The sequence below is a fragment of the Ursus americanus genome, chromosome 2 (genome assembly GCF_024610735.1).
Source record: "Ursus americanus isolate L20-20 chromosome 2, mUrsAme1.1.p, whole genome shotgun sequence".
In the NCBI taxonomy this organism is placed as follows: Eukaryota; Metazoa; Chordata; class Mammalia; order Carnivora; family Ursidae; genus Ursus; species Ursus americanus.
In genome coordinates this window covers 86018789-86045015 of record NC_142128.1, presented here as the reverse complement: position 1 = coordinate 86045015, position 26227 = coordinate 86018789, and the positions used below count along the sequence as shown (strand labels likewise).

Here is a 26227-nt window from a genome sequence, read left to right as displayed (position 1 = left end):
TTTAATAGAGAATTCTGAAATAATATAACATTATGCTAATGCCCATATGTCCAAGGATTACACACCTTTTGCAGGACATGGAAATGCAATGCGTTCATTGGCCACTCTTTCTTGGAATGGAGTGTTATATGGAGGTTCTAGGTCTTCCAGTGTAGGTGGTTCTATCAGAAAAATAAATGCATTATCACTGACTTTCCTTAAGTAATATCAAACCTTCCTGAAGCATCACCAACCAGCTACACTGGTGAACTGCTCTCTTTCCTGATTCTCCTCCTAAATATGACACATATTTCTAGCTGTCAGACATTTCTACCTCAGGTTATGCAGTACATTTATCAAACTGCTAAAATACATGGTCAAATATTTTGCTAGAAAAGACAAGTTACAGGGTGCCTGGGTGGCCCCGTCAGTTAAGCAACTGGGCTCAGGTCATGATCTCAGGGTCATGAGACTCGGCCTCCCGTTGGGCTCTGTGCTCAGTGCAGAGTCTGTTTAGGATTCTCTCTCTTCCTCTCCTCTCTCTCTCTCTCTCTCTCTCATAAATAAATAAATAAATAAATAAATAAATAAATAAATAAAATCTTTAAAGTACACAATGGCAGGGAGCATCACCATATTTTAATTTTCTACATAGTACTTTTCACGATCTGTATGTCTTACTTGCTTTCTGTCTACTCACAGTAGAACAGCTTATGCCCTCAGGTCATATAATATACCCACACCATACATATATTTTCCTGTGCAAAAATCACCTTGGACATGTAGTGTTATTTCCGTTTCATCACTGCCTGCTATGTTAGTAGCAACACAAGTGTATATGCCGGCATCAGAGAGCATGGCTTGCTCGATGCTTAACATCCCATCTGAATTGCTAACGTGCTGCACTCCGTCAACCAGCATGGCACTTCCGCCCTTCAACCACGTGATCACAGGGAGAGGCGTCCCTTGAGCGTTGCACAGAATGTCCGCTCTTTGACCAACTTGGACTTTCATAAGTTTAGGGCCACGCTGTATCCTTGGAGGAACTAGAAACAACTGAGTATTAATAATCCAATTAAAAAAATTCCTTTGTCTTCTCACTTTTAATGAGAACTCCTTACCAAAAGGCAGCATGAGAAAGTGGAACAATCTCAGGATTTGGACCCAGGCTCAGGCCACTTACTAGCTGTGTGATCAAGGGCAAGTCAGTAAATTTCCTGAGGCCTGCTTCCTTGATAATCCAGTCAAAAATAACCTCTTCAATACCAGTACACTGCAAGGATTATAGGCAGTAATAAATATAAAACCCCTCAGGCCAAACTTGAGGAAAAGGCAGGTGTTTAAAAATGTTAGGTTTCCTTTAATTTATAAATAATTTAAAGTTTAAAGCCCTCTTAAAAGGCAATGATTTCTATAATATAAGGGAGTAAAAGAAAAAGCATTTCTCTTCAGGTACTCCTAGCTTTCGTTCCCTTTGTGGAAGGTTTAGCCAGAGAGTAAGAAAAGTTTCTCATAAAAACCTTTGCTAATTTCAGCGAAGAACATCAAAATCAAGCCTCTATCCCTTGTGTTTAATCTACCTTCCTTTAGAAACTTAAATGAGATAATTTATCAAAACATTGCCAAGTATTATTGGTTTTCACATACACATATTATACACTAGAGAATCAAGTTGACGCATAAGGATATTGTTAGAATTTCTGTACCCTAAAAAGCCCCATTTCTCTGTCCTTTTTAAAAAACTTAATATTTAACCAATACATTCTAAAGGTTATGACAACCTTATAATTTTGAGAGGACTGTTATGATTTTATGAAAGAGGAAACTAAAGGTAAGGGAGGTTAGGTAATATGCCCAAGATAACCTAGAGCTAGTGAATGAAGGATCTCTCATTGGATCTCAAATCCCATGGTTAACAGGACCATGGGATCTGAAAGTGAAATCAGGTCAGTACTATCTGAGAAAATCTTTTCCTGATATTTGAATATCTGGCACCTAAATAATGCCTGATACATATGTACTCACTAAGCATGTGTTGAATAAATAAATATTTGGAAAGACTATGGTAAAATTGAGGGAATAAAACAGATTAACTAGAAAGTTTTTAAAAAATTAAAGGGCTTCAGGAAGGAGAATGTTTTCAGGTGCTGAATTCTCTGACTATTGAAAATGACCATGTATATACTAGTAAATTCTTCTTTGAGAACTCACATTTCACTTCTACAAAAAGCCAGCAGTCTAAACACATTTTTTTTTACAGTGTATCAATAGTTGTCATAAGTGGCTGTAGACATTTAATAAAACGGAGAGCCAAAATTTTAATACTGTTCATTTGAGGGAGAAGGGGAAAAGTTGTCTATCGATGTAAATAAACTTTCCAGAGCAAATGAAAGAAAATCACAAGTCTCCAATTTTAGAAAATTTTTCTCTAATTACTCTATATACCATTTGGAGATTAACTATCAAAGAAACTGGTATGACAGATTTTCCTGGGGCCAGTACACAGATATCATATGCCTTCATTTCAAAACTCACCATGGACATTTAATTTAACAGACTGAGTCACGTTTCCAGCTATATTTGTGGCGACGCAAAGATACATCCCACTATCTGAAACACGGGTCTCAACAATCTTCATTGAACCGGAAGGGAGAAATGTGTGTCTGAAAGAAAGAAACCACATAGTAGACCATAGAACATGAGAATTTAAATATCCCCAATGCAGCTGCACTTCAGTGTGAAATTACTACTCTGCAAGCAGTTTTTGAAACCATTTTCTCATCTATATTATTTTTATATACCTTTAAAGTCAGGAATTTTCATAATTACATTGCGTATTCCATACAATGTTCTTACAAATACAAAATCAGTTTTCTTTTACCTTTAGCTCTAACTTAATGGTCTGAAATTATCAAAAAAATTGTACCTCTCTCTGCTTTATTAAGTTGTGACGACACAAAGCAAATATATATTTTAGTAAGCTTTGAACGTATTCTGAATACTGTATTGTTTTTTCTGCAATGCTTTGTTAAAAAATTTGTGTGTTAAGGGGCGCCTGGGTGGCACAGCGGTTAAGCGTCTGCCTTCGGCTCAGGGCGTGATCCCAGTGTTATGGGATCGAGGCTCCTCCGCTATGAGCCTGCTTCTTCCTCTCCCACTCCCCCTGCTTGTGTTCCCTCTCTTGCTGCTGTCTCTATCTCTGTCGAATAAATTAATAAAATCTTTAAAAAAAGAATTTGTGTGTTAAAATGAAGGCAAAAGAAGGTACATGCATAATTGTCAAAAATTTATTGAATATATTCTTCCTACAGAGCAATAAGGTAGTTGAGTGAGCCAGATCTACATATAAAAATGTTACTACGTTAATTGTATTGAATAGCTTTAAGGGGGAGAGGGCCAGATAGACCTGCTTAATATCAAGATTTCTTATAAACCTAGGAAAAAGAAAGTTGTTCCACTGGCCCTGAGACAGAAAATGAATAAATAGTTAAGGACAGAATTCCCCCCAAAAGAAATAAGCATATAGGAGAATCCAACATGTGATACGCAGTAACAGAGGTGATATTAAAAAGAGCAAGGAAAACGCTGATTATTCAAAAATGATGTTGGGCAATAGGTTCTCCACATGGGAAAAATAAATAAATAAAAATATAGCACTAATACTAAACACAACATAAAAATTCAGATAGACTAAGGTCCATAATGTGAAAAACAAACTTAAAATGTTAGAATAAAACACTGGTGGCCATGTTAACATCCTTCATAAAGTACAAGCCTTAAAAACAATAGACTAATACACTGAGCTACATAAAAAATGTAAAGTTCTATATACTCAGACATCACACATTACAAGCCTTCCAGTGGTCTGAGAAAAGATATTTTCAACACATACAACACATACAACAAAGGATTGTTATTTCATTTACATGTGGAACATAAGGAATAGCACAGAGGACATCAGGAGAAGGAAGGGAAAAATGAAGGGGGTGAAGTCAGACGAACCATGAGAGACTCTGGACTCCAGGAAACAAACTGAAGGTTTCAGAGGGGCGGGGAGGGGGGATGGGTTAGCCTGGTGATGGATATTAAGGAGGGCACTTGTTGCATGGAGCACTGGGTGTTATATGCAAATAATGAATCATGGAACACTACATCAAAAACTAATGATGTACTGCATGGTGACTAACATAACATTAAAAAAAAAAAAATACAGACCCAATTTCTATATTCAACAAGAAAAAGACAAACAAGTCACCAGAAATCTGTGCAGCGGGTTTAAAAAGTCAAGTCACAGATGACACAAATGCCAACAAAATAAAAGCATTCTGGGCTCCCTGGAAGTCAGTCACATGAAAACTCAGATAGTTGCAAGATACCATTTCACACCCATCTGAACAATAAAAATGTTTAAGTCCATCAACACATGCATTGATGATAACAGGGAAGCAGGTACACCTATATTCTAATGGGGAAAGGTAAATCAGTAGTGTCTCTTTGGACAGCAATTTCACATCGTCTACAAAAGCTGAAAGTAGGAATTCATCCTGACCAGAAACTGTACCTCTCAGTACCGGTCCTAAAGAAATTCATGCATGTGTATACAGAGAGACATACATAAAGATATTCACTAAAAGCCTTGTTTGTAAAACCAAAACACCAAAACCAAACCAAAGAGAAACAAACAAAACCCTGAATGTCCATACACTGGGAAATGTATACACAAAATGTGCAATATGTATATGGTAGTTAAAAATGAATAAATCTATGTGTATAAAAATGAACAAATGTTGGGGCGCCTGGGTGGCACAGCGGTTAAGCGTCTGCCTTCGGCTCAGGGCGTGATCCCGGCGATCTGGGATCGAGCCCCACATCAGGCTCTTCCGCTATGAGCCTGCTTCTTCCTCTCCCACTCCCCCTGCTTGTGTTCCCTCTCTCACTGGCTGTCTCTATCTCTGTCGAATAAATAAATAAAATCTTAAAAAAAAAAAAAATGAACAAATGCTACTTAATAAAGCAAGCGGAAGAATAACAATATATAATATGTTACATGGCAAATTGAAAACAGACACACAAAACGAAATTAAAAACATGGAAAACAAGATCCTATACACTTTACGAACGCATGCATAGCAGGCACGGGACGTCTGTGGCAGTATTTGCCCCCAGGAAGGGAGAAAAGGGATTGGGGAGGAAAACAATGAAACTTCAACTCTATCTGTAATATGATATTTCTTTCATTCAAAAATATCCAAAGCAAATATTTTTCAAAGAAATAGTAAGCTTCTGTAAGGTAGTTCTTGTCTTTTTTACCCTCACCAGGGGTAGGGACGCTACAGTAGCATGAATAGATAGCTTCATAACTATACATCAATAAGTTTAACAGACATAGCCAGAGGCTGTAATTCTTATTCCACCAGTAACTTTTGGCATGATAATGAGTTAAAAGAGTAATGGCTACTATTCCTTGAGAACTAGAGACAGGGGATGTGGAATAGACATTACCTTATATAATCCTTTCAGGTGAGTATTAATTCCATTTTATAAATAAGAAATCTAAGGTTCAGAGGGCCACTGAAAAAATTGCCAAAAGTTTCAGGCAAACTTTAAGTGGTGGAGGTAAATTTAAACTTGTACCGGAACGGCAACAAAGGTGGTACCTTAAAGGCTCTGGCATCACGCTTTCCCTGTCACTTGGGGAAATAAATTTGATAGTAAATTTACTGTCTTGGTGGGCCTTTAAATGTCTAAGGGTTTAATCAAGATTTTTACAAAACCTCTAATGAAAGTCAAGTCTTAGACATTAGAATACTTATTGTGTTTTATTGTTCCTATGGGATTAAAGAGATTCTATGTGTCCTATGCACTTGCGTTAACACAAATCTACATAAAAATGTGCTCCATTTCAATAACTACCTTGTATATGCATCTGTGAGAAATTACATCAAAGCTGGGTGTTAGCATTTCTGATACTAAGGAGTGATTTAGAAGGTATCTATATATTTTCTGTAGGCTCAGATATATGTGTGAATTATCTCAAATTTAAGTTATTTTTTGAAACGTTTGAAACCCTGAATGGGTACACCCATCTGCCCCAAGAGATTCTGTTTTCATGTGTCGCGGTTCATCCCAGATCCCCTACCTTGGAGAGAATGGCGAGATGAGCTGGGTCTCTTTGGCCCAGGTAATGGTGGGTGGGGGTAAGCTCTTCACTTCACATGGAAGGGTCACCTCTTCCCCGGCAAGGACGGAGATCTCAACAGGCTTATCCTGGGACAGTCCTCGTTGATCTCCAAACACTCTGGGCCTTACTAAAATAAACACATGTTTTGGAAGGGAAATAGTACACTGAAAACATTTAACTTGCATTCAAATGTGGACTACTAATATTCTTTAAAAATGTACAAAAAGATGCTGTCTATTCCAAAGTTTCAGGGCATATCTAAAACTTTCCATCAATATATTTATAGCAAGAGCTGAAAGGAAAATGACCAGAAAGTTTCCCTTTTTAGTTCTTCCTTCCAGAACATAAGGAAGAGGTCAGCTGAAATGCCCTTTTAGAGTCCGCCATCTGTAAAAGGAAGCCCTCAAGGCAGAGCACTCACCAAGACATAGCTGAGGTTTGGCTTTGCTAGGGGCTTTAACTAACTGGTGTTTCTGAAGCTGGTCGGGTGCAATAAGCATACTCCTCAGGAAAACACCATAAAATTTTTCCAAATGGCTATACAATTACTCTCCCTTTAAATAAGAATCTAGGCAGAGAAGATGTTGGTTGGCAGTAAAAGCGTGTTTTTGTAAAATCCAGTTCACTTTAGGAGAACAGCCCCTGGTGATATGATTTGGGAGAGAAATGTGAGTTTTGGCACCCGCAGACAATGTCAAAGAAAAACATTCCTCCGGGGGCTCTCACCATAGACGGTCAGCTGCACTTTCCTTTTGGCGTAGCCGGCTGCATTGGTGGCTGTGCAGACGTACTCCCCGCTCTCTTCACCCCCAGGTGACACCACATACAAACTTCCATCAGCCCCTGCAGAAAACTTAGCACTGCTGGTGGAAATCAGCTCGCCTTTCTGCAGAACACAACAAAGAGTGTTTTTAAGATGATGAAGGAGTGACTTCATGTCTGGAAAAGGAAGAGAGGAAGAAAAAGATCTCCATGGGGGAAAATACTAGATTAAAATAATGCTAATTTGAAGTAAGTTATTTGTATGAAAACTGAAGTAAATAAAGCAAAGGTGGTATTTCTTCATACTGAACCATGTCCCCTTTGTTCCAGAGCTACTTAAAAATGGAGGGAATAATGGTAATAGTAATGAATGGGACAGTGCTTATGCTAGCCATGCACTGTTTTGAGCACTTCACATGAATGAACTATTTTCATGTTCAAATATGAGTAGGAACTACCATAATACCACTGTTTTGAGCACTTCACATGAATTAACTATTTTCATGTTCAAATATGAGTAGGAACTACCATAATCCCCATTTTAGAGATGAAAATATTAAAGCTAGGGGACGATGTGGAACAACGGTCAGTCTGTGGCAGAGCTAGGACTTGAACCCTAGCGGTCAGGCTCTGGACCCCAACCTCTTAACCTCTGTGCTTCATCACAGCACAAAGGCCACCCTGGCTTTTCATTTTTACATTTTCCTAAAATGCATTAAACTTCTAGACAGTACCAGACACTGTAGAGTTTGGGGATCAGCTACAGTACTGGATTTTTGTGTCCAGAGTGCAGAAATCTTATTTCACTTAGGATTATCTCCTCCAGTCCCGTCCATGTTGCAGCAAATGTTGAGAATTCATTCTTTCTGATAGCTGAGTAATATTCCATTGTATATATGGACCACAACTTCTTAATCTAGTCATCTGTTGAAGGGCATCTCGGTTCCTTCCACGCTTTGGCTATTGTGGACAATGCTGCTATGAACATTGGGGTGCATATGGCCCTTCTCTTCACTACGTCTGTATCTTTGGGGTAAATACCCACTAGTGCAATGGCTGGGTAATAGGGTAGCTCAATTTTTAACTTTTTAAGGGACCTCCACACTGTTTTCCAGAGTGGCTGTACCAACTTGCATTCCCACCAACAATGTAGGAGGGATCCCCTTTCTCCACATCCTCTCCAACAATTGTTGTTTCTTGCCTTGTCTATTTTTGCCATTCTAACTGGCGTAAGGTGGTATCTTAGTGTGGGTAATCAGAAGGGGGAATGAAGCATGAGAGACTATGGACTATGAGAAACAAACTGAGGGCCTCAGAGGGGACGGGCGGGGGAATGGGATAGTAGTAAGGAGGGCACGTATTGCATGGTGCACTGGGTGTTATACGCAACTAATGAACCATCGAACTTTACATCGGAAACCGGGGATGTACTGTGTGGTGACTAACATAATATAATAAAAAAACATTTAAAAAAATTAAATACAGAATGCAGAAATCTTAACCTTTTTATTTAACTTACAGATGTCAGCACCAACTTTATGTTTCAGAGCTTTTTAGATATATAAAATTAGATTGTGTGGTAAAACACTTTGGTTGTAGTACTAATTATACAAAAGCCGTATTTTGTTATTATGCCATCATTTTATATTACTTATAGCTGCCAGACTTAAGTTAATTTACAGAAAATATCTGCTATCTTCATGACTGTTCAAAGATGAGAAGGACTTCCTTAGGAAATGGGTTTTTCCTCACTGCAAGAATACAAGTAAAAGCCAGACAACTTCATGAGAGGGACACAGAGGGGAATAAATGAGTTCAAATATGTCTTATTTTGGCCTCCTAAAAGAACAGGTCTGAGACAAAGATTTGGGGGCAAGCAGTTTAGTTGAAAAGTGATCCCCAGAGGCTTAAGCAGGTGGGTGGGAGAGTGAGGCACAGAAGGAAGGAAAGTTAAAAAGGATTTCAGTGCTTTTGCTTCCTCTGTGGCTGGGTTGATAAGCTTCCATGTGCTGGGGATCCTTTGAGAAACTATGTAGAAGCAACTCAGAAAGAAGTATTCTTCTGATGGATGAGAAGTAGGTCATTTACATAGGACACCTGCCCCCCACTGGCATTCATGTTCCTACACTTCCCGGCTACCCAAGAAGCAGGCTGGGTGGCCTTGTGGGACTCTGAAGAAAGCCCTAAGTCCAAAAACCAGAGAGGCACACACATGAAGTGTGACTCTGGCAGAGTGCACGGAGCTGTCCACCGGAGCTGCGCTGAAATCACAGGGCTGCGGGGACGTGGCAAGGGTAAAAAAGGATCTGCTACAAACATGCAAAGTGTTTAGAAAAGTTCCTGATGCACTTAGGGGCTATGTTAGTGTCCACTGTTGTGTTGTTAATGTTACTCCAGCATCAGGCAGGTGACGGCACTAAGGACATTTTAAGGTCCCCTCCACGTGGTATGACTGCATGGGTTTTCCTTTTCATAAAATTCTACGGTACAGTCACAAGTTCCACGTATGATGCAAAATAGTCAAACATGGTTGTGATAACACTTAACATTAACAAACAGCACGAGGTAGGTCATTTACCTTGGACCAGATGACAGATGGCTTGGGAATTCCACTTGCTTTGCATGGTAGTGTTACTGGAATGCCTTCAATTGTGCTGAGTACCTGCTGCCCATGCTGAATGGTTGGCAGAACTGAAAAAAGGAAGCAATATTCAGTATCAGAGCATTGGTTCTTCCATTTAGCTTCATATATTTAAAGTTGTATGTTTTTAGGATAGACTGCATATTTGTAAAAACTAGCTAAGACAACATTTTTCTGATAGAAATGTAGGGTAACTTGTAAGGAAGGGTAACAAAGTAAATACAGTAACTGTCATCCGAAGAATTTAATAAAAACTTAAAGTCAAGTAGTAAATCATGCATAGCAAGTTAACTTTCTTAACAAAAATAAGACCAAATAAAATCCATGTTTTCCTGGAAACTCGAGGCAGAATTACATCCTAACAGTTTCACATTTAACCATACCTTTCATCATTGTCCATTACCCATTAAGCTGCAGTAAGCTGACGTAAGCCCACTGCCAGAGAAATGGTATGTTAATCACTACACATTTAATATCTGTGTATTCACAAGAACTACTTAACAAGCTACTAAATTTAACCTAGAAAGAAGGATATGTTTTCTTAAAAGAAATTCAACAATAAAACTTGCAAGGCCTTAGGCGTTTACGTTTAAAAGACTAAAATACTGGATTCTAAGTCAGTAGTTTTTACTAAGAAGAATAACATACCTTTTGATTTTAGAAAGCAACTGAAGAATTAACATTATATGAGCAGAAGCAAAAGGAAAAGGAAGTGTGTTAATGATTCCGTTCTGTGTATATCTCAATTAATCACAGGCAACTAGCATACGAAAAAGTATCAATACTCAAAGTTCTCAAAATAATGAATTTGATCAGTGAAGTTCCCACACATGAAAGTTCTTAATATAGTGCAAGGAACACAATACAAGCCCGATATATACCGGGCGATTCTTCTCCTTCCCCTGGGAAGATGAGACTGGAACTGCTCCCTAGTGCTCATGCACTCACTGTGTCTTGCCTTTGAGTTAAATTTCTCAAGAATTATCACAGCTACCTGGAGGAGAAGTTTGCCAGAACAAGAGATACCAGAGACCTTCGTGCATAAACCTCTCTGGAAGGCTTAGCTTCGCTACACACTGTTATTTTCCCAAGGCTGTGCTTATTCTTTAGATAATTTCTTCTTTAAAAAAAAAATATTGGCAAAAAAATCCCAGTCAATTGCATTGACTCTCTACGTCAGGCTACTCTCTAATTTCCAGAATCATCATGGAAGAGTCAACTCTCAACTCTACTGTAATTTTGCGGCTACATGGAATAAGCCATTTTCTTGAATGCATATTGAGTTTGACAGCTATTAGGGAAAGTGGCAAATTTAGGCATTTTCAAATTTGATGACATCTGTCTGAGAAAGAACTGTTTCTTTCCAGATTGTTCACCTACATAAATCAAGATGACCAGTGAGTGGTTTGCCATGTTAATTTACATTTGTATTTGCATGCATTAATTCATCCTTTTAAGAACTGGTCACTGAGAGTTTTTAATGAGTCTTCTTAAAAGTGACAAGGCAGAGTAATGAAGGAATGGCAGTGTTAATTAGCATGCATATGGAGGTACAGGAAACCTGCAATGCTGCGTCACATCCAACTCAAAAACTAATCTGTCAGTGAAAATGGTTGCTCGGTTTCGTTCCTGTCAAGTGTATAGGTTGATTTTTTTTAACCTTAGTAACTAGATCAGTTACTCATTTTATTTTATTTTTTTTTTTAAAGATTTTATTTATTTATTCGACAGAGATAGAGACAGCCAGTGAGAGAGGGAACCCAAGCAGGGGGAGTGGGAGAGGAAGAAGCAGGCTCATAGCGCAGGAGCCTGATGTGGGGCTCGATCCCACAACGCGGGGATCACGCCCTGAGCCGAAGGCAGACACTTAACCACTGTGCCACCCAGGCGCCCCCAGTTACTCATTTTAGATTAAGATGGATGAAAAGATGTGAAATGATCTTTTTAGCTTTTAAATGTCAACATTTAGTGCATCATGATAAACCACATCACTGGTTCATCCTCACTCCTCTGATGTGGCAGACATCCCAGCTAATCATATCACTCTTTCACTCAAGTAAAAATTTGCCTCAGGATCCTTCTCAACACAATATTCTATGGAGGTGACATGACTATATTTTTATACCAGATTCTGAAGCCAGTCCATAAGCACCCTCCAGGAAATCTATGGGCTGATTTTTTTCTAAAAATAGTTAAACACAATTCTGTTCAATCTGGCATTATGCATTTACTCTTTTAGACCATAATTTAGTGTTACTTTAATATTTCTTTAAAATAGTATTTCTTCAAGAATATCTCATGCGATGTTGGTGGGGGCTGGTGTAAGACTGAGAGAGGCAGAAAAGGCTATTTACAATGAGACACAGACATGAAAAAAAGAAGACGGTCTGCATCCACTGACAATTTCAATAGACCAAGCAAAATGTGGAAATTACCAGATTCTCCAGCTCATGTCCTAAAAAAAGGATGAATTTACTAAAAACAAATGTTCTGTGTTACTTTCATCTCTGTACACGGAACTGTTTTTTAATACCACACTTAAAGCAATGTTGCAAAGTCTTTAAAGAAAACATACAAAAAAAAACTTACGACAATTTCTTAAACTATGAAGTTGTCACTTATTTATTGAGATGTAAAAAGTTCATGACTATTAGTCACGAAAGGAAAAAGATAGCTTTGGATTTTCTTATTTGTGACCTTTTAAGTTATCTAACATGCAAAAAGATTGTTTGGAGCACATGAGGTGGCCTTTAGAAAAGTTTAGGTCATTTCTAGCTAACAGACAAAGGGGTTATTAGTAAGGACATGCTTGTTGCACAATCCAAAAAGAAAAGGCAATTTGGATGGAATAATAAGTTCAGCTTGCCTGAAATTAAAATGTATTTTTAAACATAACTCTTTGAGAACTGAGTTCACTCTTATCAATTAAGAAACCACTTACAAAAGCCCTTGGCCAGACTCAGCTAGTGACTCCCAATAAAGCCTTTTTGTGTATGTAGGAAAGGGAATTCTGGAAACAGCCTTAACAATGTAAATAGTGTTCAAGAAATAAGGCTTTTTGTTAAGAATAACAATTAGGAAAAAAAATCTACTTCTTACAGCTAGAAGACAGAGTTATTTGATTTAGAGACATAAACCTAGCTTTGAACATGGTTTGGAAAGAATTACAAGGGTGTGTCTCTTACCATGCACGTCCACAGTGGTAGTTTTGTTAACGGTTCCAGCAACATTACTGGCCACACAAGTATATTTGCCTCCATCCTGAAGGCGAACTCTTTCAATATGGAGACTCCCATCACTGCGTACAGTGATGTAAGGATTTTGGACCAACTTGAAGAAAAAAAAGTCATATTTAATTTAAAAGGTAATGTTCCCAAAGTCAAAACCAGATTTGTTTTTTTTCCAACTAGGTTATTAAATGTCTTATAACAGAATATTTTAACACCCTTAAGGGAAAAATGATGAGCATAAAATGTTACCAAGAGTAGAATCAATTATGTGTCATCTTGATATACTACCAAAAATTATACCTACTAACATCTGTTGGAGTTATGCACATGCTGGAAAAAGGAACGACATAGAGACATCACTTGACATGAAATTTCATGTCTCTGTGATTTTTGTTATCACTCAGGACCCAAATTCCACTAGCCATTTTTACTTTTTACTAATCTGTTATTTTTCAAGAAGACAACTACTTATTTTTCAAGAAGACTACCACTTGCAAGCTAGTTGATATTTTTATTTTTGCAACAGGCAGTCATTCAAGTTGAGAGAATGTGATTCATCTCAACACTCACCCTTTTCAGTGAAAGATCCAAATATTAGAGGATATATATGACATAAGAACTGTATCAGAGAAGGCTGGCAACATTTTCTGTTAAAAATGATCACTCTAGGGCCACCTGGGTGGCTCAGCTGTTAAGCGTCTGCCTTCGGCTCAGGTCATGATCCCAGGGTCCTGGGATTGAGCCCTGCATCAGGCTCCCTGCTTGGCGGGAGGCCTGCTTCTCCCTCTTCCACTCCCCTTGCTTGTGTTCCCTCTCTTGCTATCTTTCTCTGTCACATAAATAATTAAAATCTTAAAAAAAAAATGATCACTCTAACTGTGCCATTTATGCATTTTGTTCAATCACAGGATACCTTAGTGCTCAAACAGTAGCATCCTTTGTTATAAGGGCATTTAATTACTAAGTGAGGTCTAGTAATTTTCCTCAGGATTTTACCCAAATATGAACAATTTTACATCTTATTCCATGGAATCAATTCACTTCTAATTGGCACTTCAAAAAGAGAGCGAGTCTAACTACCCTGGAAAATGGAAGGAAAAATGTTCTTAACTAGATGAAAATTTATTGCCAGAGATAGCATGTTTGCAAAAAATTCCATAGAACTGTGAAAATTTTTTCACATCCTTTCATAATCTGAAGTTATACGTTGAAAAACAATGACACAAAATAGATCCACATTTTCAAATAGTTCATGATAAAAGATATAATGTTTGAAATTAATAATAAGATTAATAAATGGAAGAATTTTATGAAAATATTAATATTTATTACATCCTACAAAGAGGATATAAAAATATTTAAATGCTATAAAAATAATTTTCAATTTGCTTCAGTTTTTACATATTCTGAAGAGTTTATTAGTTGCATGGAATAATGCAAAACTATAAAAATCACACCATTGGCTATTTCTCCATCTTATTAATTCTGAAATTATGTAAACTGCATAAACATGTTAATAGTGAAAAAAAGTTTTTCTTTTATATTTTTGTATATTTGTTAAATTGAATGTATTTTTGTACATTTATTAAATTGAAATTTCAATGGTTGGAATAAATTGCCTCTTATGCAAGAAAATTAGAAATGTGAATGCATGGATTTAAAATGTTCTTACCATGGCTGAATTCTTAATCCACCGACGTTCGGGAATGGGATTTCCAGCCAACAGAGCACAAGGCAAAGTAAGCTGTTGTCCTTCAATGACACTGGTCACTGAAGGGCTAATTCCAATGAGTGGAGCAACTAAGTCAGAAAGAAACGGGTATTATCAACTCTATCTTAGCCAAAAGGAAGACAAACATCCTTATAGGCCAAGATGACTATTAATTATGCTCTTGAAAAAACCGAATTTTCAAGAACAAGATTTTTAAATGTAAATGGGATTGAATTGGAAGACAGAAATAAAAGACCCTTCTAAGCAGAGGGGATGGCAAGAGGGCAAATAATAGCATGGAAGTAGAGAAAGTATAAAAGAATTTGTCTATGGCATGGAAGGCCAGAAATACCAAGCCACAAAATGTGCAATGTATGTAATGGACAAATGGGAAGAGACTAAGAGCACTTATAAATTTAAAAAGTGGGATCATCAGAACCATTCTCCCGGGAAATATTAATCTGAAAACTATGACTAAGACTTATTGGAGAAGGGAAAAACCAGAAGGGATAAGATCAATTAGGAGCTGTCATAACAGCTCAAGCAAATAAAATGAGGTGGATTCTCTTAGATGGAAAGATGTTCTTTTCTAGGAATTAATTAATAAATTTAACACAAATCAAAACAAAATCACTAGATATTCTATTTGAAAAATTTAAATATATGTAGATGAATAAAGGGAAATATAGAAAGAAAATTTTGTAAGTATATATTAATGAGAAACAGGCACTGACAGATCGAAAAATCACATTAAATGCCATAATAATTCAGATAATGTAGTACTAGTGCATAAATATAATTCCAAGGAATAGACAGGAATTTAAATTTAGCATGTGACAAAATGGGTATTTTAATCAGTGGGAAGAGAATATTCAATAAAAGATATTGAAACAAATGTCCTACCACTTGGAAATAAATGATATTGTCTCCTTACTTCATATTGCATCCAAAAACAATTTCATGTGGACTTAAAATGGCAAGTGTAAAAAAGGGTACCAGAAAAGAATGTCATGACTCTAATGTGTGTATGTATGTATTTATATTTAGACTTAAATTAGTTTATTCAAGTTGACCTTTATTTCTTCAAATGGAAGATAAGGAACTTAGAGCAGATGATCTGTAAGGTTATTTCCAGTTCTAATATCCCATGAAATATGAAATAGGGTGGGGGGTGGAAGTCTCATTTAGTAGTCAAATATTTACCTGTTTTTTTTTTGTTGTTGTTGTTAAAAGTGGCAAAGGCAAGAGATGATGTAGTAAAAGAAGTCTGATGACTTGGAAGAGCATGATATCTAAGCACCTAATTGATCTTACCAAGTCCTGTCACTGTTATTGTTGTCTGGGACTGGATCTTTCCAAACTGGTTTTCAGCTTCACAAATATAGGTTCCTTTATCATTTGCCCATAAATCTAAAAAGAAGAGATCATTTACTCATTCAACACCATCTATGAAGCATAAGTATGTGCCAGGTACAGTGCTGAGATTTGTGGGTGGAAAATGTGTGGGTACTGTCTTCTGGTAGTTCCCATTCTAGGGGAAGAGACATACATAAAACCAACAATCATACCACAGTGTGATAAATGCTCTAATACACGTTTCAAACAATGAGCTGTGGGAACACAGAGACATAAGAGACTGATGGCATGTTAGGGGAGGAATCGCAGAGGAGGTAGGATATTTAAGCTGTACCTTAAGTAGCAGGTAGAATAGGGAAAGGGCAGTCCAAGACCAATGGGCTGCAAAGACAAAAGCATAACTTGAAAAATCAAGGTCTGTTCAAAGAATGGAAAGTTCTACCACCAATGTATGCTGCAGCACCACCCTGGGGGCATTTTGAAGGTTTGCAAGAGGAATTTTTTTTTTTTAGTTGGCCCAATGACTGGGGGAGTATACTGGCACTTAGTGGGCAAAAACTGGGGAGGCCATGCAGGGGGAAGATTCATGAACAATTATCCCAAGTCCAATAAGACTTTTGAAGATCCCACTGGAAATTCATAGATTTGATAACTTTGTTTATAAATATATGATAATTATATTTATCAGTCTACATTTGAACTGTCAAATCCATGGTGATGTACATACACATGAATGTACATGATGTAGACATTGCCAGGGTATTTACCTATTGAAATACCCATTGCTTCAATAAAAATCATTTTATTTTCCTTTGTATTACATTTTAGGTATTAAAATAGTTTTTACTATGTAGGTAGATCAAACACATAGACTTTGTTTCAGGATAGTAAAAAGAATATTACAAAATATTTTTAATTAAGGAGGATCAGGATGAAGACTACTAGGTTAAAGGTTGTGCAAATACAGTCAGGAGACAAGCTAAAGATATAGTTTGGGTCCTTGTAAAGAGTGTGGTTTGTCTTGGGAGCAACAGGGGAGGCAACAGAAGATTTTAAATAGGTAAATGACTGTAATCTTTGCAAATATCTTAACTAAATAAGCACAGTGTAATATACTGATAAGATTTGACAGAAAAAGGTAGCTTTCCATTTTAAACAGAAGCATCTCTCAGATAAAGAGCAGTAACAAAGCTTCTACTCCTCTGTGAACCTTTTGCATATAACTACAGGACTGCACCTGGTAAACTCAGGCAGTGTCCACTCTCAACAACAGCAAACATTCACTTGCAAAGGAAAATTCAGCAAATCATCTCGTTAATAAAGCACACACTGTTTCTATCCAATTTTTCATATTATCAACTCTTGGACTAATTTGTGTAGACATACATAAAACAACGGAGAACTGTTTCTAATCATTACTTTCCTTCTACATAGTTTAATTCAGACACTCGAGCAACCACTTGTCAATACATCACCCTCTTTTATTCTTCCCTTTTTACATCTTCTCTAACTGATTTGTTTCAAGTTCAATTTGTTTCCTGTTGGGCTTTTCTCATCACTCCTATCACCCCACCTGCATCACTCTGTGAGCCTCCCTATTTTCCGTCTCACCTCTCCCATCTTGCAGAGAGGTTGTTCTGAAATACTTTCATTTGTCTTTTCCCACAGTGAAGCTTGGAGGGTTCTTTTCTTTTTTTTTTTTTTTAAGATTTTATTTATTTATTCGACAGAGATAGAGACAGCCAGCGAGAGAGGGAACACAAGCAGGGGGAGTGGGAGAGGAAGAAGCAGGCTCACAGTGGAGGAGCCTGATGTGGGGCTCGATCCCAGAACGCCGGGATCACGCCCTGAGCTGAAGGCAGACGCTCAACTGCTGTGCCACCCAGGCGCCCTTTGGAGGGTTATTTTCTACCTCATCAAAAGCATTTCTTTACCTGCACATTTCAGGCCCTGCACAATCTGACCCAGTAGGTACTTTTGTGGCCATTCCCTCAGAGGATGGGTTGTAAAATGCCTGAGTGAGGGACCCCACGTATGACTTCTGTCTTCACCACAGAGACTGGCCCAGAGCTGAATACTTAAGCACTTACAATTAGTTTAATTTGTATTTGGAAGTTTAAGTGGCTAATGGACATTTAATATTTAATAAACATGGAAATCACTTATTGGAGACTTGCTACAAAATAACCCAAAAGATGCAATTACTCTTTAAAAACCAGTTAATCGGCTAAATGATTTTATCCTTCTATCCTTTGAGCCACTACTCAAACATTCTAAACATTATTTTAAAAAGTACAAAGTGTTTACAAATATCTGAATACTTTATAGCTTACAGGCAAAATTTTTGGATGCTGGGGTGTTTGGCTTTTTTTCTAATCTTTGCTCCAGGTAGATATTACTTTTAATCAAGGAGTTTGCATAGGGTATAGAGTCCCTATGCACATGGTTATGTGTTGTTGGTCCAAAAAAATTCATTAAACTTGACTAACTACTAGTAATATTTTACCTTTCTATACAGCAGTTGGTACAAGACTCAATGAAATGTGATCACTTATCCACCTAAAGGCCCAGGTGACTCTATTTGCAATAAGGAACGGTGAGATATGAAGAAGTCACATTGCTTCATAAGCCTTTATGATATGACATACATTTGAATAAAATATAACTTATTCATGACAATGCCAAAATATAAGAATTCAATACTCTTTTAAAGGGAAATGCAACAAAATGTGTTGGCAAGATCAATTCACTATTTTAAACAGATTAATCCCTATGTATAGAACATGAATGTATAATATATATGTACATACTTGTATAAAATATATTTCCTTTAACCTACTTGAAATAAAGAGAGCTCCTGTTCTTAGTTGGCTGATGGAACTCACTGAAAAGGGTCTTGAGAAGATCGGCATGTTGTCTGATCTCTGCCATTTAATCTTTGGTTCTGGATAACCCTGGACATAGCAAGGTAATGTCACATTTGAGCCAATTTCCACAGACACATCAGCAGGTTCTTGTATGAAAACTGGAGGTGCTGGAAGATATTTAAAGCAAACAAACAAAAAAAGGTCATTGGGATAGTGCATAGGCACATTAAGTGTAAACTTCATTGTTAAACCGTCAACAGATTGAATCTGAATCAAGGTATTGTTCACATAATATTGTAAGTTTACCCTTTAAGTATCCCTGGCTGCCACTGAAATAGCAGATATTTCTTTTTTGCTTTATAAATGAATAGAGGCACAAAGAAGTTCAACTACTTCCTTAAAGTGATAAATGATGAAAGGTATGGAATTTAAGAGTGGGAATTTAAATCAAGATTACTTTAAATAAGAGAATCTTTCATTTTAGAAATTTGCTTTCAATTTTAGTTTGTCATACTGCTCAAATCTTTGAACTTTCTTATAAATAAATTTGCCTTGTAATGAAACACTTTTTATGCTTTCCAAAACTTAACTCCTTTTGGTCAAAATTTTTAAGAACTTAATTTAAACTGAACTCATCCTTTAGTCGATCACTGTATAACCAGCTAACAGTATTTAATCCTAAATTATATCCTTGTTCTAGATCACATTCTTGCTTCTCAATACCTTTCACTTTTTTTATACATTTTTGAGTTAAAGGAATTTGAGAATCAATAATAAAATTAAGTAACAGAATATAGTTTCTGATAAAGAATGAGAGCTTAATATCTTAGAGTTAAAATCTGTTTCAGAAATTATAAAATTATAGATCAAAGGCTATAGTTATCCACATAATTTAAGTAAACAGAAGCCATGAGGTAGAATCAGAAATGTGTCATTGGCACAACTTGGAAAACACAGGAAGGGAATATAGGAGAAAGCTGCCAGCAAGCCCAAATAGATGAGGCTGCCAATATGTCTATCCCCTAGAACTTACAGGTAATAATTTATGAGATAGTATACAAAGAGAAATATATAGGATGCTATTGGAGGTAATTCATGAAACCTGTTCATGTAGGATTCTTTTTTTTTATTTAATTAATTTATTTGAGAGAGAAAGAGAGACAGAGCATCTGTGGGAGTGGGGGTCAGGGGAGGAGCAGAGGGAGAGGGACAAGAAGACTCAGGCTGAGTGTGGGGCTCGATTTCACAACCCCGAGATCATGACCTGAGCCAAAATCAAGAGGTGGTCTCTTAACAAACTGAGCAACCCAGGTGCTTCTGCTCATGTAGGATTCTAAGAGGAGCCAAGAGAGGGCTCCTTCATAATCTCAAAGTTAAATATTGCTTAGAAATTCAACTATCACTTACAAAACCAAGGACTGTTGTTAAGTGCTTTCCATTAATTTTCTCATTTAATCTTCACAATATCCCCATGGGGTAAGACTATTATTACTCCAATTTTACAGATGAAGAAACTGAGACAAGATAGTTAATTTTGCTATGTGTCACATGGAATTGATGTGTGGAGGTAGGATTGAACACTAGATTGATCCTGGTAATAATTCTTTGTCATTTTATGAGTTTCCCCTTTTCTATAGGTTCTTACAACTGCTCAAAGTCAAGTTGTTTAGCAGGCTAATAAAAATGGGTGCGGAGATCACTTCTTTCCTTCTCATTGGGAATTCTGGGACTCGCATGTACAGTTGTCTCCCGAGCAGCCTTAGCGCTTTATTAGCCTGGGCTAAAAGACATCCTCTAACTTTGCAGCCTCATCTCCCATTATTCCCCTACAGAAATCTTATTCTCTGGACAATCTGAACTCTTCACTCTTCTCCAAACAAGGATTGACCATTTTCATATCAGTACCACGGTGTTACTGCCATCCCTTTCAAATGCAATGTTGGCTGTTGATCTCTGGCTATTGAAATATTGACAACTCTTTAATCCACTTCAAAAGGTCCTTCCTCAATGCCATCTCTCATCCTCTCAGAAGACATGATTTCTTCCCTCTGAACTCACTCTGTATCACTCATGGCAATGGCTACATCCTGCCTTTTATTAGACTGTTTGATTTTCCCTAGAGAGTTCATGTTTGCAACCATATTTTATCTTTTATAGCAACTAACATAGTACTTTGTGCATTATTCAAGGCTGCTAGATATCTGTGAATGATTGAATCAATATTAAAACACTTCCACAACAATCTAGTGTGTGTATTTGCATATGTGTGTAAGTGTATGATGATGATAACAACCCATACATTTGAACTTGCACTTTTTGAAAAAACATGGCAATTTCAGAAGCCCTATTGTTTGTTTACTGAACCTAAATAAGATAAAATTAAGTTAAACCCACAATTGAGTAACATGTTTTTAAAAAGAAGTAGTGTGGCTGTGTTTAGATTTCTCTTAATCCACCTATGGGAATTTGGCTTATAAAAATAATAGGCAAAATAAGTGTATTTAGAAAATAATTTATAAAGCAGCTCATTGTTTGCCTATCTTAGGTGTAAAGGACTACTTTTCTCTACAGTGATAGTTATCATTTATTCCAGAGCCAGGTGCTTTTCTGAAAAATAGACATTAAGTATAAAAATCTCAGGATGTATTAGGTACAGCGTGAAAATAGGGCAGAAAATAAATTCGAGAAGAACAAAAAGATATGCAGAAGCCCGGGATTGACCAAATATTTGGGAGGAACCCGAGCTTACTGACACAACAGAATATAGCCATCAGTGAAAATGGAGACATTAGAATTTTCAGAAGTAAGAAAGCCAAGAACAAACTGGACTAAAAAAGGGTAAACAGAGCTCAGGTTGTGCCCATAAAACTCAATTAAGACAGGAGAAGTCATCCGTGGTGAAGAAGCTTTGGGAACAGCGTCAGGCACAAGACAAGCAAAAGGGAAGGGAATATACATATAGGTACCAGAAAACAAGGCAAATGAGAGTACCAGGCACTAGGTAAGCAGCCAAGACAGCATCAAGGACAAGCAAACCTCAAAAATGAAGCAACTCTTAACTCAGGCCAAGAAACCTTTTAAATACTTCCTACTCCTGAGAGTGGCCAATTCGGACTCCAAGTGAATTACATTGGGTGGATGGTAAACAGATTAACAGGACCAGGGAAGGGGCAGCAGTGATCGTAGTACAAAGCATGGGACTTGTACAGGGGAGGCTGTGTTGCTTAGAGACTTTACAGTCCATTAGGTGGTTTCGAATGGCAGTTCCATTATTTCTTACTCTGTAAAATTGGAAAATTATTTCGCCTCCCCTAGTCTAAAATCTCTCCATGAACAAAAAGGAGGTAATAATATTTCCTATCTCATGTTGTTAAAAGAGGTAGTCTTTATTAATCACATAGCATGTAGTAATCACCTAAATATTAACTATCATTGGCTATAAATATTGTTGAGTTAATTTATTAAATCTTCGCTCCAAAATTTACTATATCTATTATTAATTTCAATTTCAGCTTCTACATACAGTCTGTCAGGATTATGATGGACTCACTGGGATCCCCTAAATATTTGTGTGCAAACCCCTTGAGAACTGCAGAATTAACACATGGTATGGCTTTGCTGTCACTGACAGAGATGGCGGTGTACATACATCACTTTGAAAATAAAAAAATTACAAACAGATTGACCATGTTGCTCTAAAAGCTCTTCCATAAAATTATTCTAATTCCTTTAGTGATAATTAAATATATATCCACTAAGTCAACTCTTGCATTATGTTAGTCAAACAGAGATTTTCTTTCCTAAAATGGCTGAACACACTGTTTTGCTTCTACCAAACCACAAAACACAAAACCACGGACTCAAATCCTGAGTGGTGTGGAATATTGCAAATAAAATCACTGCCAGGCCCACTTTCTGTTTGATGTAGCCAATCTTCTCTTCCAAATGACTTCACAATTCACTACCTCTTTTTAAAAGAGGATGAAAAACACTGGTAACTTTCCCTGCTGACCTGAAATGTCCATAACTCAGAGCCATGATAATGAGAAACAGCAAAGAGGAGACACACTACAAGAAGCTATAACTAAAAATAATATTGAACAGCTTTTTTATTATTGTTTTTTCAATCTAGTATTGGTGTAAGGTAACAGGCCCACAAAAACAATCTGAATGCCCAACAGCTACATGATAGGAATAAAGGCATGTTTTTTTTTTTTTAAGTCATAAGCTACTTAAATTTATGCCCAATAGTTTTGGAATGCAAATGAATAATTTTATGCACTACTACTAAAAGCAGCACTTGAATTGTCTCAGGCCCTTTTAAAAAAAATCAACTTGAAACAGTGACTTTCATATTAAAAGACCAAGGCTTAATCTTTAATAGTATGCCATTATTATATATGCATTTTGATATGATTTTTCAGGACTCAAAGAATCAAAATGACAATTCAATTTGTGAAGTTCATGTATTTGATACATGTGCCATTAAGCAGCTTTGGAGGGACAGCAGGAACCACTGACATGCTGAATGCTACTGGGTGGGTGATGATGTCTCATTTCATCTTTACAACCAACTTATCAGGAAGGTACTATTAAAAGTCAGGCAGACCCAGTCTCTCTCCAAAGCCTATTCCCTTAACCGTTACATAAATTCTGAGGAAAATTTTGGTTTTTTTGCTTGTTTGCTTTTAAACCTAATAGTGACAACCACAACCAGCACTGCAACTGTGATTTGCACAGGCCTTGGAAGTTACACCCTGTATCTGCTGGGATGTATAACCATAGTTTTATGTGGACAGACAAGGTCTAACCAAACTGTGAGTTAAGGTACTCAGAATTCTAATGGTGAATAAGGAGATCGTTAAGGCATTAACAGATGCATGCATGGCACTAATGTTAGTATTAAGTTATTTGGCAACTTAATGATCAAGGTTACAGTAAGGAAACAACTGAGTTTATGTTAATGGCTCCATCAGCACGATGACTGGGATAAAAGTTGAGAGAGCCGTTGTTTTAGAAAAGGTCATAGAGAGTGAAGATCTTGAATAGGAGTGACATAAAACAAAATTCAGTTCAAGAAATGAAGGATAAATACAAAACATTTGTTAGGATGTTTCCTATTCCAATGCAGGTCATTCCACGACAGACAGCCCTAACCTTTACATGGTTTTTCACTAGTCAAAAGTCCAGAAACTAAAAAGATTATCGAGAAGGCAGTAAATAAGCAAAGAAATGTGTATGCTGTTTAGATTTTCTACAGTCTTAGAGAGGGGTGAAGGTGTCATTCCGCTTTTACTGGGAACAATTACTCAGGCTAATTCATTCTTCCTCTAGAGCTAGACAACTTCTAGAAGAATGTTGGGTAAATTATCTGGGCAGGAAAGAGGGAGAAGCAGAGCTAAAAAATGTTGGGAATTTGAAACACTGTACTTGTATATTTCTTAGAAACAAGAATTCTGTATCAAGTGATCCTCTTCATTTGGGCCTTACTTTTCTAAAATGTTTCCTTGTGTTTTAACTCTGCCGGTAGATTCAGGTGTCCTCCACCCAAAGATTCCAATCTTATTTCCAAGGCACTTCTCTTAATAACCTCAGAGTTTAGTCATGGTCAAACACATTTTGCTGTGCCCTAGTCAGATTCTACTGTGGTCTTTGTGGCCATTTCCAGTTTTGTTGATTCTACCCCAAGGGCATAATCACCAAGAATGCAGTGTTCAGACAGCCCAGGGGCAAGGGGATCAAAAAAGATCCCAGGAGGGAAAAAATTAGTTTATACGAAACAAAATATTAAACTTAGAGGGCCTTTATATTCATTTAAAGAATTAAGAGAACTAAAATGTTTCGTATTACTTTATTCCAAAAAAATACGCATTTTCTTTATAGTTCCTGACTTTTGTTTAAAAAAAAAAAAACAGCTGAGGCATGAAAATCATCATACATAAATGAAAATGCAATTTAACAAAATGTCATATTTTATAAGTTTAACTGATGTAAACATTTGAATTATCTGTTAAAATTAAGCTGCCAGATTCCTTTTCATACAAAGCAAGCTCTGTTTTATTTCATGTGTTACCACACTGTGTAGAAAAATAATTTTTTTTTCAAGAAACATGAGATGGAGAGACAAAGAAGAAGGGCGAACCAAACTTCTTGAGTAATCTGACGATAGTTGTAATGCACACACTGTATCCTTCACTTTGTGACTGACATTTATTTGTAGTTAGTACTTTATTTTATACACTGAGGAGTCATTGCTAGCAAATTTTTTTTTGTAAAAGCAAAAGCAGAATCTGCTACCTTTGCTATCATCAACATCTCCAAATTATGGTCTAGGGCCAAAGTTTAATTTCTGGCCTCCAGATGTTAATACTTAGGAATTCTGTGTCATCCAACTCCCATTAGGAAAATGTTTGGTGACAGATGATATACCAATGAAGCCTACAGTCTCTGACGTCAGATAACTTGGGTTCAAATATTCACGCTTGGTCCCCTCATAGATCTGTGATCCTGGTCAAGTTACTTAGCTTTGTTATACCTCCATTTCCTTATCTATCTAATGCAGACAATTATAATATCTTCCTCTTAGGATTGCTATGAGGGTTTAATGGGATAATGCATACAAAAGTTCTTACACACTGCATGGCACATAGAAAGCACTTGGTAAATACTTACTACCATTATTATATTAATCATCTGAAATGCTAACTCTAATTTGTCCATTCTGACAAATATTTATATTCAATCATTTCAGAGTTCTTAGCTTGGAAAACACAAACGTGTCTATCAGAGCTGGGATGCTTACAGCCAACATCCAGAGTTATCTTGCCCGCAGCTCTTCCAGCATCATTGACAGCTACACACATATAATCACCAGCATCCAGGTCTTGAGTTTCTTGAATCTTCAAAAGCCCCAAGGGAGGGTCAATAATGAGGAATGTTGAGGGCCTCAGCTCAAGATCCCCTAGGTCAAAACAAAAGGAGAACATTAAACACTAAAGTATTTACATAGTTTACTTTGGTATTGGTTTGATTTCAAAACTGCTGAAGAAAACAGGACTGTGAAGTTTTTAAAATACAACATAGACACTTAAACAATGTTTATGCAAAGAAAGAATGAAGTGTTTCTTGGCACTAAGCTGATTTATTAGTCTGTATAATTCTATGAGCTGACCTAGAGCCAAAAATCTGGCCCCAAATATTTTCTACTGTACATGTACTTAAATAAGAATGAACTCTTCAAAGATGCACCGGGGGGCTGGGAAAGGATGGCAGCCGCCACAGTGGCTGTGTTAGATAAGAAGAGAATGGGAAGACGAAAGTTGGAAAAAGGTTTCTACCTTCTATGACAGGATGAATTTCAGTTATCCAGGAAGTGTTTAGGAGACTATGGTGTTCTTAGTTTGGGCAATGACCAGTGTTTTGATTTGCTGAATGCTATAAGTTAGATGGTATCTTGGGAGAGGTATAGGCTACCTGAGAGGCTTCTGAGGATGTCTGGCG

General features: G+C 37.0%; 1 protein-coding gene across 3 annotated transcripts in view; it reads right to left on the bottom strand.

The window, feature by feature from the left end:
* Window positions 1–26227, bottom strand: part of HMCN1 (hemicentin 1) — a 467939-nt gene that overhangs the window by 211872 nt on the left and 229840 nt on the right. For all 3 annotated transcript variants that reach the window (XM_087858481.1, XM_045811326.2, XM_087858478.1), the window contains exons 15-25: window positions 25530–25688; window positions 18700–18894; window positions 15819–15914; window positions 14466–14593; window positions 12749–12893; window positions 9501–9613; window positions 6887–7046; window positions 6119–6287; window positions 2515–2642; window positions 753–1025; window positions 66–161 (exon numbers count right to left, since the gene is read on the bottom strand). In XM_087858481.1, the coding sequence (XP_087714607.1) occupies window positions 66–161; window positions 753–1025; window positions 2515–2642; window positions 6119–6287; window positions 6887–7046; window positions 9501–9613; window positions 12749–12893; window positions 14466–14593; window positions 15819–15914; window positions 18700–18894; window positions 25530–25688 (1662 nt within the window). The remainder of the gene's footprint in view (window positions 1–65; window positions 162–752; window positions 1026–2514; window positions 2643–6118; window positions 6288–6886; window positions 7047–9500; window positions 9614–12748; window positions 12894–14465; window positions 14594–15818; window positions 15915–18699; window positions 18895–25529; window positions 25689–26227) is intronic.